Below are 20,244 nucleotides of genomic sequence, written 5' to 3'. Positions count from 1 at the left end.
AAGCTGCAGCAGACATTCTCCTACACAGAGGAAACATATTGCAAAGGATTTAACTTAAGCACCTTGGCAGTGGTCATTGTGGTGGCATTACAAAGCTCTCGCAAGACTGTGTAGCACCTTTAGAAGGCTTTTCTTCAGCCTGTTTGTGTTCTTTCTCTTACCAGGAGCCCACGGGCATCGTCAAATCTCAGACTTACACTTATTTATTTTACAGTCTTCACTTCTCTGGAAAGATTTGGGCCAAACAGTCTCCCCAGGGGGCTAATAAGAGAGCGGACCCTCAGCCAAAATATTTGCTCGGGGAGGTCCATAAAGGAACTTTTCTTTATTGCTATCAAAATATTGTCCTGGAGGCCCCATGTTCTAGCTTTGCAGACTAATTGAATAAATAGAAGGGGCCCTTGGCCCAGCGGGAATGAGGAACCATGGCGTTTCGGGCTGTGTTTGACTGGGGAGGAGGCACGCACATGCTCTGTAGCACTTCCTGTTAGGCAGAGAACTTGTCCTGGTGAGCAAATCTCAAGAGGCTGCAGTGGCAGGGCTGTGTGGAGACTTCCATGTTTAGAGGGGAATTCCGTCATGCCACGAAATTGCCAAAGAGAAAAGCAGAGAGAGAGAAAAGCCTCTAGGAGACAATGTGGAGCCCAGACTAGACGGAGGTGGTCTGTTTACTCTCCTGTCTCCTTCCCTCTTTTTGCCCCCTCTCTCTATCTGTCCATCTTCCTGCTTCTCTCCCTTTTAAAACTGCCATTGTCTTGAGAGACTCGGCAGGCTTGTGGTTTATTGGATCCTCTCAATATGGCATTGATTGGGTCTTCAGTCTGATAGAGTGGACTACACTACTGCTCTACTGAGATGTGCTCTGAAAGGCAATCGATAATCAACTCTGCTCATTTTACAGACCATAAGATTCCCTCTGATGGGTCTTCATAACGATACAAGTTCCGCCCACGTTTGTGGTCAATTTGGAAAGTTTTCTTTAAAAAATCCTCAAAGTTTTAGTGCAGGCAGACTGTAAAAATGTTCACATTGGTAACGTTAAGTTCAATAAACATGACCTCTATAGAAAAATATATATTGCTACTGATGACTCCTCTTAAAAGTCTTCTCACAACGAAGAGTCAAGTTATTAAACCCAGTGTTACTGTAACCATGCCAAAACTACAAACATGTAAAGTTAGAATTTACCTCAACAGTGCTACCAGTGGACAGGAGAAAAAAACGGCCTCATAGAGAATGTTTTAACTGAAAGTATTATCCTATATGGCTGTTTCTATGAAAGATCATGTTGTATTACCACACTGTTATGGAGAATATCTAGCCCCAGAGGAGCCGCACTAACATTTTGCTTTCTGCACTGGCTGTAAACGAGTTTCTTTAATGGATGGCAGTGTGAGAAAAATAGAGAAAAATCGCTGCTTCTTCCTCTTCTTTCATTCAGCTTAGCGTTTCTGCGCTGCTTCACACTTGCCACTTCATATTTTATGTAGTGTAATTAAGCAGCCCTCTCTGCTTACTGAACTTGTTTAGTCGTTTCAGGTTTTAATGAAACTCTAAATGGACTGTCTCCCACAGAGCCGGAGAGGCTGAGTTCTGCCGCCGTTCGGAATCCTCTGAAGAGTATTGATTAGAGAGTGTGCTTTATTTTGGGCTGGGAAAATTTCAAGCAAATCAAACAGTATTCTGTTTCAGCCCTGAACTGCAATACCCATGCTATTCCCTCTCGGCCAATCAGATGTCAAAGTTGAGCCCCGCACATCTGTTTCCAAGGGAACAAAGCTGGAGTCCTGCCGAGAATGAGCGAGGATGAGTGATTTATAATTTAAAGAAGTCCTCTTCTCTCCAGCTCTCCTCTCTTTCTCTCTCTCTCTCTCTCTCTCTCTCCCTCCTTCTCTCACTCTCATTTTCTTTCTGCCTCTCGCCACTCTCTCAACCTGCACTTGTGGAGCGGTTTAATTATAAGAAGCATTATTAAAAGAGAGGAATTCTTCATTACGCTTTCATTAAACTTGTCGGTGAGCCACAACAACAATCCCTCGCTCTCTAATGGCTGGATCCACTCGGCATGCACAAATCACCCTCTCATCCGTCCTCCATTGCCTCTCACTCATATCAGCGATTCATTATTTATTTAATTATTAATTCTCCCAAATGCAATTTGCAGCAGATGTGTAATTCACAGCAGCAGCCACTTTTTAATTCAAAGCTATGCATCTCTTGTGTGCTATTTATTTATTTATTTGCATATAGTATTTATTTGTTTATTTGGAGAGCTAGAATTTGTCACAACAATGGTTCCCCTGAAATTTATTTCAGAATAGTAGGGAGAAACCAGGAGAATGTTTCTGGTGAGCTTTTCCAAGTCACGCACTAGCAGTGGAGAAGCCTGAAAGATCAGAACAGGCTTAGGGGGGTGCCTCACTTTTTGATTTCATGAGCTCTTTTTGAAGGTCCAACCCCTTGAGGTGCTGAGCCATCGATCATCTGCAGATTTTTCAGATATGCTGCTGCGCACCCAAAACACGGCCTTCTGAAAGTTTCGGCACATTTGTTGGGTTTGTAGACTCAGCCTGGTTTCAATCGGAAGCCTTCAGTAAAGCATGACCGAGAAGGAGGCCAGGAAGACTGAAGAGGCTGAGGAGACATCTGTGTCTGTACAATACATTGAGACTCACTGAGGGAAGTGGCTGTCTTTTTGAGAGACGTGCAACAACCTAAAAACAGTGGGCCCCTTAGGGATTCTCCAGGAAAGACAATTTCCCATCCCTTGAGAACGGAGTGTGATGAGGAATGTGTTCTGTCAGGCAGCAAAGCATCATGCTGCAGCCAAACCTGAGTGTGAGCAGAGAAGCAGTGCGAGATCTTAAGTCCAACTTACTCGCTCCGACAGACGCCATTGATCAAAGAACACGCATGAATAATTCATTTTTATTCCAAGGAAAAGTTAACTGTCAATACTTGAAAGTGCCTCTCTCCTAATAGAAGGATGCAGGTCTCTGATGGTGGACGTCATGTTTTGTTTTATTAATCACAACCTTATAAGCAGCCCTGTCTGGGTCTCCATATTAGCATATATGAGCTGGCCGTTTGAATACACAGTGCTTCATTTATATAGACACCGCCTCATCGTGCCGTGCTGTTCCTGTAAATGGTTTGATCGGGACACAAATCAAAAAGACACGAGGGTCCTTCTTCTGAAGCACCACAGGAGGATGTTTGCTTTCGTCTGCTTCTCAGAAATGAGTCAGGCAGGAGGGCACAGCGTTCAGAACAATAAGGGCCCATGTTTCGATGCAGGCCTTTCATATTCTCTCTCATCAGACCTCTAACGTCACCGCTTGATTGATGGCGCTGAGGAGGGAAAGTGCCAGGCAATCAGAGTGACCCCTCTACCCAACCATTATGCCATCGTCTTCAGCTCCAGACTCATTTTGCTAAGAAAATAAGCCGGAATTCCTGCAAAGGCCATTGAATCAGGCAGTAATTATAGACTTCCCTTGGAGAAAACATTCCTCGCTGGCCACTAAGCGTTCGTTTATCTTGAGATGGTCAGAGAGAGAGAGGAAGGGGCAGAGTGTCAGCCGCTGTAACAACGCACCAGACCGTATCCTGTTTTTCTTTGCCCGCCGTCAAAATGTGCTTTCAATTAGCCGTGGTCAATGGGACGCGCCTATGGACGTTCCTTATTGTTTTGCCTAGCTTTAACTCTTCAATTAAAGTATTAGCTGCTTCTATTTTGAGACTGGATCTGTCCCTCTGCCAGATGAAGAGTAATTAGACAGTGTGGCTGTAATTAACATGAGAGTCTCTGATGACGAAGCCTGTGGAGCTGGTGTCAGACTGGGGCCGCCCTGCTAGCACCACACCTGTGCTAGTCACATTCTGTCACTTAAACAGCAAGGCTGCTGCTGCAACTGCCCTGTAATACACATTTCACATCTTCATGTTTCAAAAAGTATAAAACTTAGATTGAGTGCTTTGGAATATATTTATGTGTATTTGTTTAAGGGACATTATTTGGACGAAAGTATCGAGGCACCTGCTCATTTGTTATTACATTATATCATTTTAAAAATAGAGTTTATTGTACTTACGTTGGAGTAAGTGTTTCTGCGGTCCAGAGAAGGATATCTAATAGTGTTTGAAGCATTGTTTTAATGATTTGATGCATTCATATGTGTTGGATGTTGGATGATTACTACTCTACCTCATGCCCAACTCCCAAACTCATCCAAAAATTACTCAATAGAGCACTATCGTCCCACAGCTTCATAGCTCAAACCTTGGGAGCTTTATGTTTCTTTTAGCCCACACCTGGCATTAGGCATGGTAGTAATGGGTTTATTTAATATGTTTATCTGTTCTATTCTATAGGTAGTATTTTTCTACAGCAACTTAAAAGTAATATGTGTGCAGTAGGTGCAATCTATTAATTTCAGTTCTATACAATGTGTGTTCTCAAACATTTGGACAGATATTGTATTATTGAATTGTGTTTGTTGGACCTGGACCAAGTAAAATGCTTCAAATTAACTTAAAAAATATAGGTATATATTTCCATTAGCCTCCATTGAATATTTAATGGATGGCAAACTGCTCATATCCACAGTCCACTCCTTGGCCCGCAAAAATGCTTGATCAGTCATCAATCAGCTCATTGTTGTCGGATTTATGCTTGGCCACTGATGCGAGCCTGATATGAGCACTAACCACATAATAGTGCTCTATGAGCCAAAGCTGATACTGAGACAACAGACATGCCCAAACAACTCGATTCAGCCTGCTGACTCCATACATCAGCCAATAACCTGAATGATATATTGACAAAAGCTCTGAAGTGGCTTGTTGTTAGCGCCCACTGAACCCAAATACTAAGGAAATTACACTCCGGTCTTGTTCTTTTTTTTTTTTTAATGATGATTTTCCTCTATTACCCTTGTGCCGCATGAACGCATATCTTCTGCCCTATTAGGCAGAATCTTCTCGTTCTTCACTGTCTCAGAAATAGATGATCACCTCTCAGGAGCACGTGCATAATTTAACTGCATGAGAAAGAGGCGCGAGAGTGCTAAAAATAACACGTGCTAATTCCGGCAGGTAAATTCAGTGATGGATGGGAGGTCTTTCAGGAGCCCATAGGTCTCGTGGTGTGCACTAATACAATTTTCATGAAAATGCGAATTAATTATACCTGTAGTTAATGGAATTTTAGAGAAGCCTTTCGCAGCGGCCAGGTGCTGATGGGTGAAGGCGGAGAAGCAGAGGCAGGGTTTGATGGATGACGAGATCTTTGGCCCGTGGTAGCAGCCGGCCCCAGTTTGTGTTTGCTTGGCTGAAGCTGGAGTGACTCCATGCCCTGCCCTTCAGTTCCTCTCCACTGAGTGCACCTGGCTGACCCCTGCCAGATGGTATTTGAATCGGAGACATTCAGGACAATCTGCGATTTTAATGATCAGCTATGTTGAGACATGTTTTCCCGTTTTCTCTCTTTTTCTCTAAAGAAATGCAAATAAGCCAAGGAACTAATCGAAAAACTCAATATAATTCCCTGCGTCGCCAAATTATGCATTCAGCCCCCACAATCACGTGAGGGGGGATGCTGCTGTGTTTTCTCTCGGTAGAAAGAGAAAATTTTCTTCTTTTTTTAAACCCTCCTAGCGAGCTGAGCACCCTCCCACAAGCACTATTACCAGAGAAACAAACAGTTGGGATCAGCTTTTGAAGCTCTAAGGCCCTTTGAAATCTCTCAACTAAAGTAAACCACCGTAGCAGACTGTGCCAGCCAGACCAGAACTTCCATAGCTCTGAGAAACAGCCCAGCTAATGCCGCACCACACTCGCTGTGGAGAAAACCTAATGAGTGTGTGGTGGGGTTATGGAGAAAGTTTATTAAGTGTGCTGCAGGGTTAAGGGAGGATTACGGCAAATTCGTGTTATCCACTGCCACCAGAGTAGTCTCATCAAACGCACGCATAGACACAGTGTGGTGAAACACACACACATAGACACACACACACACACTCCCTGTTAATCTAATTGCACACAAGGCTTAACTGGCAGCCTACAAAGCGAAATGAGGCTAATTCTGTTCCTGCCTTTCTGCTCTTATTTAGCGCAATGACTGAAGCGCGCTGTGGTTGGAAGAACTGGCTGATCCCCTGCCAGATCTACTGCTTACACCTCACTGGTCATACTTAGGATTGGGGAAAGAACCGCTGATCCAATATAAGGGTTGTTTTAACTCTCTAAGAATCAAAGCGCTACGGATTTAAACCTCGTCTTGGCCTACTTTACATTCTCTTTGGGAATTCTCCACTGTTATCCTTTTATATCCAAATTTAAACAGTTATTTTAGTCCACAACCTTGTAGAGTACTGCGCTCAAATACTAATATAATACCGTAGCTTTCCCACTTTCCTGAATACATTTATTTGGATATTAAACATATATATAAAAAGGGCTATAAGGCAGGGTCAGGCACTCTTAACCTCAGGGCATGTCAGACCCATTAGATGATGAGAAGTAACCTCTGGCTATGGCAATCCCGTATAGCAATCCATTCTGCCTTTTTTTCTGAGTGGAAGGCTAAATGAAAAGGCTTTGGTCTTCTGTAATAGGTGTAATACATGTTCTCATGTAAGAGTTATAGAAGCTCCATAAAGTCAAAGACTCTTCTCAGGCTCCTCCCATAACAGTAGAAACACGAGCTGGTTTGTTTTTATCTTTAATCAAGTTGGGCTGCAGCAGCATGGATTAAATGAGTGGTGTGTCGTGGGAAAGGGTGTGCAGCCGGGAGAGGTGTAAATTACACTCTCGCATTTGTCTGATGATTGGCGTTTCTCCAGCCCCTCCTTCTTATATAAATCCTTCAAATGTGAAAAAAAATAGAACAGAGAAGAATGGAGAGCTGAAAATTGGCACAGATTTTTGCTGGGTCAGCGTGGCCTGAAAATGAATAATACTCGAGGGACATGGAGGTTCCAGCGTGCACGCTTTCTCACAATGGTTACAGTCTCCAACAGGGTTGACTCACACCAATGAGCCTATTGTCTTTCTTTAAACACACGACACACACTCATACTTTCACATACTTTCGCAAATTGCTAAATGTTTTACTTGTCAACTGTCAAAAATCTTTGATCTGACGTTTTCCAGGGTTCAGACTCGGATTCATGTCATGTCATATTGAGACCTGTTGGTCGGGATACTGTTTTAGGGGTCAGGGTGTTCTTTGAAAAGAAGGGGTCTGGGAAATTCACAGTACGCACACATTTCCTTTTTTTTAGGTAGTGTTGAAGGCTTTTGGAAAGTTTTTACTGAGTTCCTCATCTTCTAGGGGAATCCCATAATCGAATCCCAAAAACTCTCATGCTGTTTCGTGTAATCATAGCAAAACTCCAAATTTACCTACCTGTACAACATGATTCAAGTTGTATCAGACAAATGCTATAAACAGAGATACTGTATGCAAGAAAATGTAATATATTTACATATTAAATATGTATTAAATAATATTAAGATTGATTTGGCACAATACATGCTAAACCCTTTCTATTTATTACATAAAGTAGAGTTGTAGTGGAACTCCTCTGAACTGTACTCCTCTGAACTTTTGCTCTGGGAACATTACACATACTGGACAACCTATGTATCCAGTGGAAAGCCTGCTTGTCTTCTGGTCCTTTAGGCTGTGCTGTAAACTCACTGAAGGTGGTCTGAGATACTTTTGTTCTGGGTGAAGGGGGTGGGCTTAACAAACAAGTAGGCAAGTCTGGCTTCACATCTGGTCACTACTGTGCAGATTCTGACTCCAAGCATTTTTGGTTTTATTTCTATTGAAGCTCTAGTGGCTAACAGTGTGACTGGCCTGATTCCTCATCCTCTACATCTCCCCATCACTTGTTTGTATTCATGTATTCCATTATCTATGTTTCTCCTCCACCATCCCTCACTCTTCTTCTCTCTCCCTCTCTATGGATTGGATGACTTGGAATCAGCCAGGGCATTGAAACTGATCCAGGCTGTTTTTCTCCTTGAGAATATCTCTCTAATCTGAGATCTGCTCCTGCTCCCTACATCTCTAATCAGTTCTCCTCTTCTCCAGTCAGCTTCCACTGCAGCTCGCCACATGCCTGCCCTTTAGGCCATGTATATTTCAACAGCAGGCTCTACACTGAGCCTCGCTAACAGACAGAAAGAAATATTAAACACTCGCCAAGTCCCATCAGACATGGTAGACTTAGTGTCTTAGTGACTATTCCAGATCTACAGTCCAGTATATAAGTCCCAGGCTGTTTTTTTCTTCTTTTTTTTTCAAGAAAAAAGATAAAGCTAAAGGTCAGTCCCAGAAATCCCCAGACCCAAATCTGTTCAGACAAACAAAGACCCCTATACATATAATACACGTCCAAATGTTTGAGGATGGAATGAATGCAGTTATTCTGTTTTTCACTATATTCCCTGCAAATTGAATATGACTCTCTTGAGATGACAAATATGAACCTATTGGCACCGTGCCTATACCTAATGCCATCCTTTCTCTGTGTAAATTTCAAGTGAGGGAATTTCACTGTGGCTTCTGTGCACTTGAAATGGCTTTAATTTCTGCATTAGTACTGTCAAAATGTATCCGTCATTTCAAATTAAAAGTCCTCTGCAGAGTTTTGTTGTTGAAATTTCATGGCATTTAATAAAACTCTGATCAGCAGTGGATCTGTGTTCTCTGCAATGATGTGTTACATCCAGTATTTTGGGATGAGTTTGGGAGCTAGGGATGAAATAGAGTGATGAAAACTTCTAAAAGCTTTCTCTGGACATTAGATACAGTTACTCCAACAAATACAGAATAAACTCTATGCAATACCCTTGATTTCTGAAGAAATAAAAAATCAGCAATACTTTTGTCTATAAAGTTATTTGATCAAACGTGCCTCTCTATATGTGGGTGTTAGTTATAGGATATTATTAAAATAATAATAAACTCTTGAGACAAAAGGGTTCATACAGTAACACAGTCCTTCTCTGAGACACTGAAAACAGTAGCCTGTATTTTTTCTTCTTTTTTCAATAAAAAAAGAGGTTAGAAAAAAGAAAGCAGACAGACTGGTACGCATATTTCCATCTGTTTTAGTCCTCAGTATGGATGTCTCGGACGTTACAGCAGACCGACTGTATAATACGAAATGAAATTTGCAGCAAGAAAAACAGCCAGCGGTGTTCTGCCTAATCCTGCAGCGTGCAGCAGTCCGGGATTTTCATGTGCGGTTAGCGCGGCTGCTGTCTGGAGACGGCTGTCCTTTAATAACGGCATGTCCCTGACACACAATGCAGGTTCTGAAACTGCTGAAAGCGTTGGCTTCGCAAGTGCTGTGTGTTGAGAGCGGGCCTGCGCGTGGTGTGACCTCAATTTCTACATGATGAAAGTGATGGTCCTCGGGGGGGCATCTTCATTTCTGCTGTTTGGTGGTTATTGGGAACTTGCTCCACCCGCAGAACAGAGTGTATAAAGCTAACTCGTGTCAGAGTTCCCCACTGATGCAGTGTGAACATCCATCAGCTGTGTGTCTCTGTTTTAGCAGGGTGTTTGATCAGACCCCTTTGCTTTCTTTTTCTCATGTCTCTCTCTCTTTTTCTTTGTTTCAGCTCACTTTATTCCATATTAGAGTCACTATATCAACAAAGTCATCAGAGAGCAAAGAAAATAACTTTTTTTTTGTTATAAATTGCACATCATACATTAGCTAAGCAGCCTCTTTCTTCTCTCTATTTCATCCTACTGTCTCTCAACTCTCTCCATTTCTCTTTCTTTTTACCCCCTCCTTCTTTCTCTTTCTCCATTTCTCTACTGTTCACATGGACAATTTTAGAAAGAAACCACCAGTCACAATCATTACCACATAGTGTGCTTTCCACTATGGGTAGTATTGCCTTCTCTTTCTGGTACAAAAGTTAAATACCAATACTCACTCTCAAGGGCTCACCTGAACTCCTGAAAGATAATTCACTTTGCCTTGCCATGAACACATTGGCCAGTGCCTCACTCACAAGATATTTATACAGATATCAGATTAAAATATTATCTTATAAGCTGTCGCTGTTTCCGATTTCATGATCAATTTACATGCTGCACAATTCACGTACGCATAAGTTACTAACAATATGTACTGTATCTGTTACTGTTAATGAACTGCCTGAGTGTAGTACATTGTTAGCAGAGAGGTAATTTGCTTTAAACTGCTGCTCCTAGCTTAGAGCAATAAAGAATAATTTCTGTGTCCTTAACTGTCCCAGCGCTCTAAGAGAGCCCAGCGCAGAAACTGCAAAATCAATCCACTGTGCAGGTCATGGTTGTGTAAGCTCTGATTAGGCCTAAGCATGTGCAGTCTAGTCTCACTCTGCCTACAGGGAGTAAGGCCGGCCGCACAAGTGTGGTTGTGTATTCCACGGATAACTGGATGTACGGTACTATCATAAACAAACACACACAGTTGTACACACTCACTGACTCAGTAAGAACCACAGTGTGTATCTGAAGTGACCCTAGTTTAACATGCATGCTTTAGCCTGATCTATCTAGAATTCGGGACCCGAAAACTGCACAGTCTGCAAGTCTAGAAATTGGCTACAGCTGCGAGCTATAACAGCTTTACACACATACACACACTCCCAGTGCATTCAGCTCCTGCCAGCAACCACCAGCCTCCCTCACCCTCTCTCTCCTTCTCTCCCGCTCTTCTCTGCTAGGCCTCCGTAATGCCACCAGAGCTCATGATTCCTTTATGAAGCATTCATTTTTTAATACCGCGCGCATCTGAAAATCTATCCTCTTTTATACATTATTTTACTGCTTTAGTCATGTAGCCAGCGAAGCAGCATATCTTCCATTTATCCAATAAGCTCCAGTGTCCTATCACAGGAAATTAAATCGTCACCACCACTGCCGTCCTTTATTAAATTGAGATTCATGAAATCAATCATACCTTCTACATTTCCACAGAGGCTATGAAAGAAAGCTGAGATGGTTTACAGTAGAGCTTCACTGTAGAGCTGGAAAGGTTAGTCCAAACCCAGCAGGATCTCAGTGTTCCCATTAGATTTGTTCGGTTTCAGACATCGCCTCTCAAATATCTGTCTGGCTTTGCTTTCACAAGGTACCAAGGTATTCCCCAGCCCATACAGTCCATCATTAAAGAGAACTAAACCATAAAAACAGCAGGTTGGGTAGTTTGTGCATTCACATATACACTGACATGCCTAAATTCATAGGACAGAAGCATGCAAATTAATCATGAAGTGTTACGTCAGGGAACAGCTTGAAGCCACCCACACCTGTATAAATTGTGAGGTGTTATCTTGTGAGTAAGGTTAAACACTGGCCAGCGATCCACAATGTCACATGTCTACCATAAATACATTATAAGTTATGGGATGTGATACCAGTTCTTGGTAGACTGGAGGGCTGGGGAGCTGATAAGGGGCTTTGAAGCCCATGCATTGGGTATGGTGCTAATAGGTTTGCATTTATTCTGCTTCCAGAGTCTAATTCCTTTTAAAGGGACTAGACAAGCTTAGTGTTAGGAGTGTTAGCTGGGTTAGCATTTGCACACCTGTGTTAGCAGTAATAGTTAAATGCATTCATTCATTTGAATAGGTGTCAACAAATGTTTGGACATATACTGTAGTCTATATGAATCCTAAGGTCTCAGTAACAACAACAGCTGGATTAATTCATAGAAAGGTTGGAAAGTAGTTGTGTAAAACATCTGGACCAGATCTGGTTTGGACAGAACATTGTTGGATCAGGTTTGGGTTATAAACTCTATATTGTGGTTCCGGTTGAGTCCGATTTGAGCAGAAACATCTTTCAGTCTGTTTTGGAGTTTTTGCTTGTATACGATGTGTTTGTGAGGTTTGCTGATGGTAAACTCTGTGGTTTTCTCCCTCTTTTCTCAGGTTGATCTCGGTTTCCTGCGCTTCGTCTCGGCCATCGGAACGCAAGGCGCCATCTCCCAGGAGACTAAGAAGAAGTACTTTGTGAAGTCCTACAAAGTGGATGTGAGCTCCAATGGTGAAGACTGGATCACCCTGAAGGAAGGCTCGAAGCAGAAGGTACCAAACCCTCTTCTCAAGCCAGCCCCTTACCCTGTTTATTTGAAGTATTTGGCCATTAAATTATGCGCCACATAAACCGCTGTTTGTGGAACATGTCAGGGAGTGATATATGAGAAGATACTGTTCTGGCAGGAGCTCAGTTTTTGGCACGGTGCTTCATTCTTTATTTAGCCAGTTTAGTTCACTGAGGATTCAAGGCTGCTTTCCAAGCATCCCTGCAGTACAATGGTCAGAACAATGGACACGCGTGAAACTGTCTATGGATCCAACCCAGTGCAAAGGCTTCACAGTGCGTGCTCTCAGTATAGCCTAGCCTGAGGGTTAATCCTGAAGAGACTGCAGTGCGGAATATCATGCCCACTTGAGTTTCTCCGACTCCATTATTCCCCCAGCTTGGAATGCTGCAGCTCTCACAGACCGAATGCATTTACAAGCTCTGTAAAAAACAGATGAAAAACAACTCCAAAGCAACCACAGTAGCCAGAGAGACTCAGGGAATTCTTTTTTTTTTCTTGTGTGGAATGATGTCAACACTTGCGGTAGGGATTTCTCCATGAAAGGATGAAAGAAAAGAACAAAAGAATTAATAAAAAACGAAGTAGCAGAAAAAAAGTGCATGTGACCATGTATGTACTGAAGTTCCAAAGGTAACAGCAACTAGCAACTAGTGTAGTGCCTCATGACTTTTGACCCACTGAGCTGTCTACTATGGGTGGTAATTCTTCTATGAGGAATTCCTGGTATATTTAGTGTATAGAAAAACTTACTTTTGGAATCAAGGCTTTGAAAAAGAGAGTTTATCCTACTGTGTGAATCTGATTGCATTCAGCTACATGAGTGTTGGCAAGGTCAGAATGTGAAATGGTCACTACCCAATCCCACCCCAAATCCCAAACCCCCACCTCATCAAATCCCAAAAGTATTGGATGGAGCACTATAATTCCATACCACACAGTTCCACCTCTGCACAGCTTAATGACTGATGGCTTAATAGCACCCTCACCCATGGCTGGCATTAGGCATGGTGCCAATAGGTTCATATGTATATGACCCAGCTCCACAGGGTCCTATTCTGTTGGCAACCGTTCTTTACTAAAGGGACTAGACAAGCTGTGTGTGTGCATTTTTTGTAAGCCTGAGTCAGCAGTGCATTCAACCTAAAGTAGCTGAATGCACTCATTAGGAGGGGTGTCCACAAACATTTGGACATATTTAGTGTATATATAGATATAAATGTCCTGACATTGCATAAAAACAAACCAGTGTATCTGTGTATATGCGTGTGTATGCATGTGTGTGTGAGAAATGTGTGTGTGTGCTTCTACTGTGTGTAGACCCCAAGGCCCAATTTCTTTCTCGACTGCCCACCAAAATACACAATTCTCCTTTTAAAGCCTGCGCTGGAAGGTTAAGTTCTGGTGCCTCTTTCTCTCTATCTCTCTCTCTCTCTCTGGATGCTCTAAAGTGCTTTTGTGAGGAAGGGGCCCATTTGCAGAGCGCTGAGGTTGCAGCTTGCCTCTGTAGTTGCTGCTCTGAAAAAGCCTTTTAATAGTTAGTGCAGTGGAATGGAGCATTGGCGTGACATTTAAAGAGAGTGGATGGCTCCTTGTGTTCCTCTCTGTCTCACACACACATCTGACAAGCCGTGCCCAGGGAGCGGATAGCAACAAGGAGCGCCGGATGGGCTAATGGTGGTATGCCCTGGCTGGCTCTCTCGCTCGCTCTCTCTCTCTCTGCTGACAGTGCAGGAGTTATTCTCTAGACACTGTGGCTCTAGATGTGACACACACACAGCCACTGTTAAGCTTCCTTTAAATACATCTGCACACTGCAGACTATATAGACTCGTATACCGTGTAAAACTCCTTAGTACACAGAGAAAACAGGCTTGTTGTAACTGTCATACCAACACTCTACACTCCAGACATTTCAGCTTCACTTTTTACAAGGAGTTGACCAATAGAAACACTCCTAAACTGTTAGAACAGCTGAAAATGAGGATAAAATGACAATGTGTGATTGGTAAAAGTACTTCTACTACACCATTTTAGAGACGCAGATGTGAAAAGATAGAGAAACTGAGAGAGAGAGATGGAGAGAGAGAGAGAGAGAGAGAGAGAGACATACAAAATAATACTACAAATTAAAGAGGAAGATAAGAAGAGAGTGAAAAAGCCATATACTCACAGAATAGAGAGATATAAAGAGTGGGAAGCAGAGAGAGAAAGAGATACACACATATAAGAGACAAAGAGATGCACATAGAATAAAGTTCGAGATAAGGAGAGAGAAAAACAGAGAGTGCAATATACATGTAAAACAGAGATATACAAAAAGAAGAGAGAGAGAAAGAAAGAAACATATTGACAGAATAGAAAGATTCTGATAAAGAGTGGGAAATAGATAGATGAGATGGGGAGATAAGTGTACATATAATACAGACAGATAGATGGAGGGTGGGAAACAGAGAGAGAGAGAGAGAGAGATAGAAAGAGAGTGGGGAATAGAGAGAGAGCAATACACACACAATAGAGATAGAGAGAGACTCAGGCAGGTGTCTTTGCCCCAGATTGTCTATCTAAATTCTCCTCCTCTCCACTTTTCCTGGCGACTGCAGGGTTTCCCCTCCTAAAAGAGCACACTTTAGCTGTCAGTGCAGACTAGAACCAGGAGACACAACAATTTGTGACAAAGCCACTAAATGAGCTGCTCTCGGAGCGCCGACCCCACGGACAGCCCCATAATTGGAGAGGGTTTGGAAGCTCACTGTGGCTTTTGATCCGCTGACACTCAGCACAATGCGTCCTCTGTAGTCTGAGCAGCTGCCTGCGCAGATAGCTCTTAATTCATAAACAGAACCAGCATTACATTATCATCTGTGAGGGAACTGTCCCGACGAGTGCAGCCCAGGCTGGCAGCTGTGTTTCTGGGGTAGGAAGCTAGGTGAGCCCCAGGCTTCACAGGCCTGTTCTTCAGTGAATCTTTACAGAATAACTGATGCAGGATGTGTTGCTTGTCTCTCAGGTTTTTATTGGCAACACCAACCCCACAGATGTGGCCAAGACTCAGCTGCCTAAACCCACCCTGACCCGCTTCATCAGGATTCGACCATATACCTGGGAGACGGGCATCGCTCTGCGCTTCGAGATTTATGGCTGCAAGATTTCAGGTGAGTTTCTACAAAATACTGTATATTCACCATGGAGTATGATTAGACATTCATCAATATTTTTTTTTATTTATTGGAATTTATTTATTACAATTAATACTTCTATTACTTAGCTGAAATGAGTACTAACACACCTAATACTACTACTTCTACTACTAATAGTACAATTATTTTTTCCTCTTCTACTTTTCATATGGTTACTTTACTATTATTACAACTGTTGCAACTACTACTATATTGATAATTGATAATAATGATAAGAAGAATAAGTAGTAGAACACCTTCCAATTTCAGCATTAGCTACAAATTTTACATTAAAGCTTTACCTAGTAGTAGTAGTAGTGGTAGTATTAGTAGTAGTAGTAGTAATAATAGAAATATAGAAATATATTCTAATTATGTAATTGAATGATACCTTGCCTATATTGTTTGCCTGACTCATGTCTGACCATTACAGACATTTTTAATTCATAAAGCAAAAAGATTACAGGCAATTTATTTGTACGCAAAAGTCCAAACACATCCCTAATAAGTTTAACTACAGCTTTTACAAGAAGCAGTATAAAAAGTTTACATGCCAGCGTTTTGTAATGTGAAAGCCTCCTCTCTCTACGATGCAGCAACATTTATTCACATATCTGTTCTGTTTCTCTTACTGTTTAAACATGTAATGTTTGTAGTTCTAGCTAAATGTTTAACAAAAGGGAAGACCCGCTGAAATGTAGCTCTTTTGCTGTTTCTGTTTGTTATGGTGTTGAAAACTGTCATCATGTGTGGTTCTACAGAAAAACCACAAGATGTTCACAAGATGCTGCAGTTCAGTGGAGCGATCTGAGTGTTTACATCTCGAAATCTAACAAATATTCTGGGCAGTAATCGACCAGTATGATTCAAATGAAACTCTCTCTGGATGAGTAACACAATGGAGAAAGATGATAAAGCCTGCACATAACAAATGGGGTTATACATAGATTAGTCAGAATTAGATTTAGAAAAAACAATTATTCTTACAATGTTTCAATATTTACAACACTTTTAAATGCAAGATGGGTAGACCACATTTTTTTTTACATTCAATAGTGTATACTGCTTTTGTTGGAGTAACTGTCTCTAATGTCTGTTAAATTCTGTATGGCTTTCTACAAGATTTTGGAGAATTGATGTGAGGATTTTGTTACATTCAGCAACAATAGCATGTTAGTGAGGTCAGTTTTTTTGTTCCAGAGAATTCTTCTCTATTTTATTGGCTATACTTCTCTACAGAGACTAGACTGGCTGTGTTTGAACATCTTTTATTAGTACCGACTTTATACAGGACAGTATATCAAGGGTTAAAGATGAAAGGCCCTATTGGGTCTGCTGGATGAGGGTGTAGATCTTGTGCCTGTTTATGCCTGCTGTAAAAATACCATGTGCACCCCTGAGTTAGCTTTACCGTTAGCCTAAAAGGCTTTTGTTGGTTCTGCAATTTGTCAAACGTGATGTTTACATGTAATGAGCTCAATCAGATGTGTTTGCTCTGGGTGTTCAGCACAGAAGCTTGCAGTGCGTGGAGAACGTGCTTCTCTACAAGGACATAAATCTCCTGCACTTGGTTTACGTTTCACTCACACTCCTGGCATGTGTTTATTCGCCACACTGAAAGGTGGACGTGAGCGTGAGCTATTTTTCTCCATGACTGAGGGATGGATGAAAGGGTAGGTGGGGGTTGAGGGGGCTCTGGTAGTGTTACATTATAGACAAGCGGTGATGTGAGAAAGAGGATTATGTATTTATGTTACTGTGTGTTTTTGGATGTTCTTCATTATTAATAGATGAGGTGCACAGCGGGCACGGCTGCCCTTCCTCTGAAGGAGTGTGACCTTCCCACAGTTACTGTCCCCTCTGAACCCAGTAACCTCACACACATACTCTACACACACACACACACACATACATGCATATTGTAGATGCTCATACACACAAACACACACATGTTACTCCCTCATTAGAAATGCACGGCTCTCCACCCACCAGTCGCACGGTCCCAGCTGGCCCTGGCCTCATTTGCATACTCATCTACATGTTTTGGCATGACTCCACCCTCTACAGGGCTTTGATTATGGAGGCTTTCATATCATCACCGCCTTCCCGCTGAGACGTAACTTGTGAGTGTGAGTGTGTGTGTGTGTGCATGCTGTCAATCTACAATACACACTAAATTTTCATAAGTGCCCCTATTTTTATCTCCTGTATTCATGCAGGCATATTTAGCTCTGGTAGCATGTGTATGTGTTTAGGCCTATAGGCCTGTGTGTATTTAAGTGTAGTGTGTATGTATGTGTGTGTGTTTGTGTGTGTGTGTGTCCGCGTGCACAAATTGCAGCAGTGCTGGAGCACAGCTGTGGCAGTCATGTTCTGGGCGGGTGAGCGCACCACATTCTGAACACATCACAAGAGCCAGGGCCTCCTCTTGACATCATCAGCGTGCTGCGGGTTCCCTCTGATGATGCGGCCACGCTGGGCGGCTGGCAGGAGCGGCGTTTTGATGGCATGGCTAGCTCGCCTAGCATGGTTTGCAAAGCACTTATTCTGAAGCCTCAAAAGAACATGCTAAAAAGCCAGTGTGGACTTTTTGTGGATTCCGCAGCCGTTTACGACACAGAGCATGAAGAGTTCAAATGATCTGTTTTGTGGAAAAGTGAATTTTTCTATTGTTTTTAAACAGGTTGTGAAGTTTTTGTCACTCGTTTGAAGGTTTTCTCAGCAAAAGTTCTTATTTTTCAAGTGCAGAAACAAGGAGGCTGCATGAGCTTGCATTTTCCATAATTGGATTATGTTTAGATTTTACCCTGTAAACACACCCAGGACGTAGTACAATTGAAACATGATTGCATGACGCAAAGTACATTTAGAAGTGGTTAATGACTAGAGATGGATCTCAACCACATTTAACCCAAGTGTAAACAGAATATGTATTCCATATCTAGAATATATCTAAATTTTCCTTTTCCAGATTCAGTTAGACAAGCAAAAATGCAGCTTTTAAAAAAGTTCATGCAAGGAATTATCACTGTTCTGGATTCTCTGTTCATGTGATTCTCTCTCTTAAGGTTTAAATAGTCTGCATTTCCCAATAGAGCCATTATGTGAATGTGTGAAACATCTGTTGTTCCATTGTATTTCTGGAAACCCCACCATTTCTTTGAAACTGTTCAGAATCTCCCATACAGTCTCCCATACCACAGTTTTATCCTGACTTTTTGTCCACCTCTGTCTCAGTTTTAAATTTTCTATATGCTGACATCACAAAACCTGCATCTACCTGCACACATCTACATCAATTTAGACTCGCCCACACACAATGAATTTACAACATAATACATTTTCCAAATGAAGCACACTGCTCTCCAGCCAATCAGAAGCAATGTTAATTAATATATTTTAGTCTTTTAAAGGCACAGACACAAACAACTGGATCAATTCTAAGTGAAATAAAAGTGAAAGTGAAATATACAGGTTTTTTAATAATGCAGATAATGATAAAGTAATGCAAGATAAGAGAGATTTTCTCTGTGTATTCTATTTAAGTTTCAGTATGGTATAGTCTTTCCAAAGCATGAGAGTTGATCCTCCTCTCTGTCTTGGCTTAGCACTTCCTCTGAAAGCCTCTCGTGTAAGCTGTCACTATATGTAAGGCACCCATGTAAGCTGTGAGCACCTGTCACAGTATATAACACAGGAGCTATGTTCTCAACCGGCAGGCTCAGGCTGAAGCTGTGGCAGCCCCAGGAGAACATACAGCAGAGTTGGCACGGACTGGAGTCACCAAATGTCTTTGAGTATTCATAAATGCACTTCTTAACAGACATAAGGAGAAAGTTAAGATATTTTACTGAGCCTGAGCACAGTCAGCCTCTAAATCTCTCACTTTAATGAGGATTTAGACACTGTGTTTGATGCTGTGCCTGGTGGGGTCCACCCAGAAACTACCCAGCTAACAAAGCTTTATTTATCTTCAACACATTTGTTGTTTTTACCACTAAAATTCCACTTGGGTTGTATGTGTAACTAATTTGTTAGATGTAAACACGGTTATTCAGACTGTTTTGGTGTGAAATGCAGCATAGAGAAACACAGACTCAGAATTGTTCACAGTTGTGCTGATTGGAAGCAGACCTCCAAAGTGTTTAATGTTCTGTAATGCTAAATTACATAAAGTTGTACTACTGGAAGACATTGACATTGATTGATACATTGCTATAGGTTTATTTATAGAATGAAATAAGTGAACACTTTTATAGTAAATAATGTGATAAAATGATGGAGTATTTTTGAGTTAACTCAAAGCTCCCTGTCTCAGTTTGGTCAACAATATATATTAAGTTAAGTCTCAAATACGTTAGTAAATAAGCTGTAACTGAAAATGATTAAAAGTTGTGTAAACCTCTACCTTATCTTCCAATATCACATTATGTTCCCAGACTTGGAGGCTTTTGACAATAGAGCACTGAGCCCATACTAGGATATGAACTTATGATCTCCTCATACATGATAAGCAGCAGTTAGATTGTAGGGCCACTCTAGAGTCATGAAATTTCATTTTACATAGTTTTACTTAAAAATGACAAACTATTAAATCAATTTCAGTTGTAGTCCATTTATTATTGTTTTTGAGGCACAAATCAATATGTATGTATATATGTATATGAGATAGAAAAATAGAACCTTTGACTAAACTAAGTTACATTAACAAGAAAATCACTCTGTAGTTATTTAATCATTTTAAATGCTGGCCTTTTACTTTTATTGTTGGTTAAAGCTTTGAGAATGAATCCAGCTCCATGTCTGATAGGCAGACCACAACCACACAGCCCTTAATAAACTTCCTCTGGCTGTTTGTAAATAAGGCCATCTGTGCGTGCGGCCATCCAGCCGCCGCCCGCCCAACACACCCACCATGATCGCTGCCACCGGACCGGCGA

General features: G+C 41.7%; 1 protein-coding gene across 3 annotated transcripts in view; it reads left to right on the top strand.

Moving 5' to 3' along the window:
* Positions 1–20,244, top strand: part of nrp1a (neuropilin 1a) — a 93,106-nt gene that overhangs the window by 55,414 nt on the left and 17,448 nt on the right. For all 3 annotated transcript variants that reach the window (XM_007238653.4, XM_049480381.1, XM_049480380.1), the window contains 2 exons: positions 11,953–12,108; positions 15,136–15,280. In XM_007238653.4, coding sequence (XP_007238715.2) covers positions 11,953–12,108; positions 15,136–15,280 — 301 coding nt within the window. The remainder of the gene's footprint in view (positions 1–11,952; positions 12,109–15,135; positions 15,281–20,244) is intronic.

Source organism: Astyanax mexicanus, chromosome 6, assembly GCF_023375975.1.
Source record: "Astyanax mexicanus isolate ESR-SI-001 chromosome 6, AstMex3_surface, whole genome shotgun sequence".
Lineage (NCBI taxonomy): Eukaryota > Metazoa > Chordata > Actinopteri > Characiformes > Acestrorhamphidae > Astyanax > Astyanax mexicanus.
This window is presented reverse-complemented; position numbering and strand designations above follow the sequence as displayed.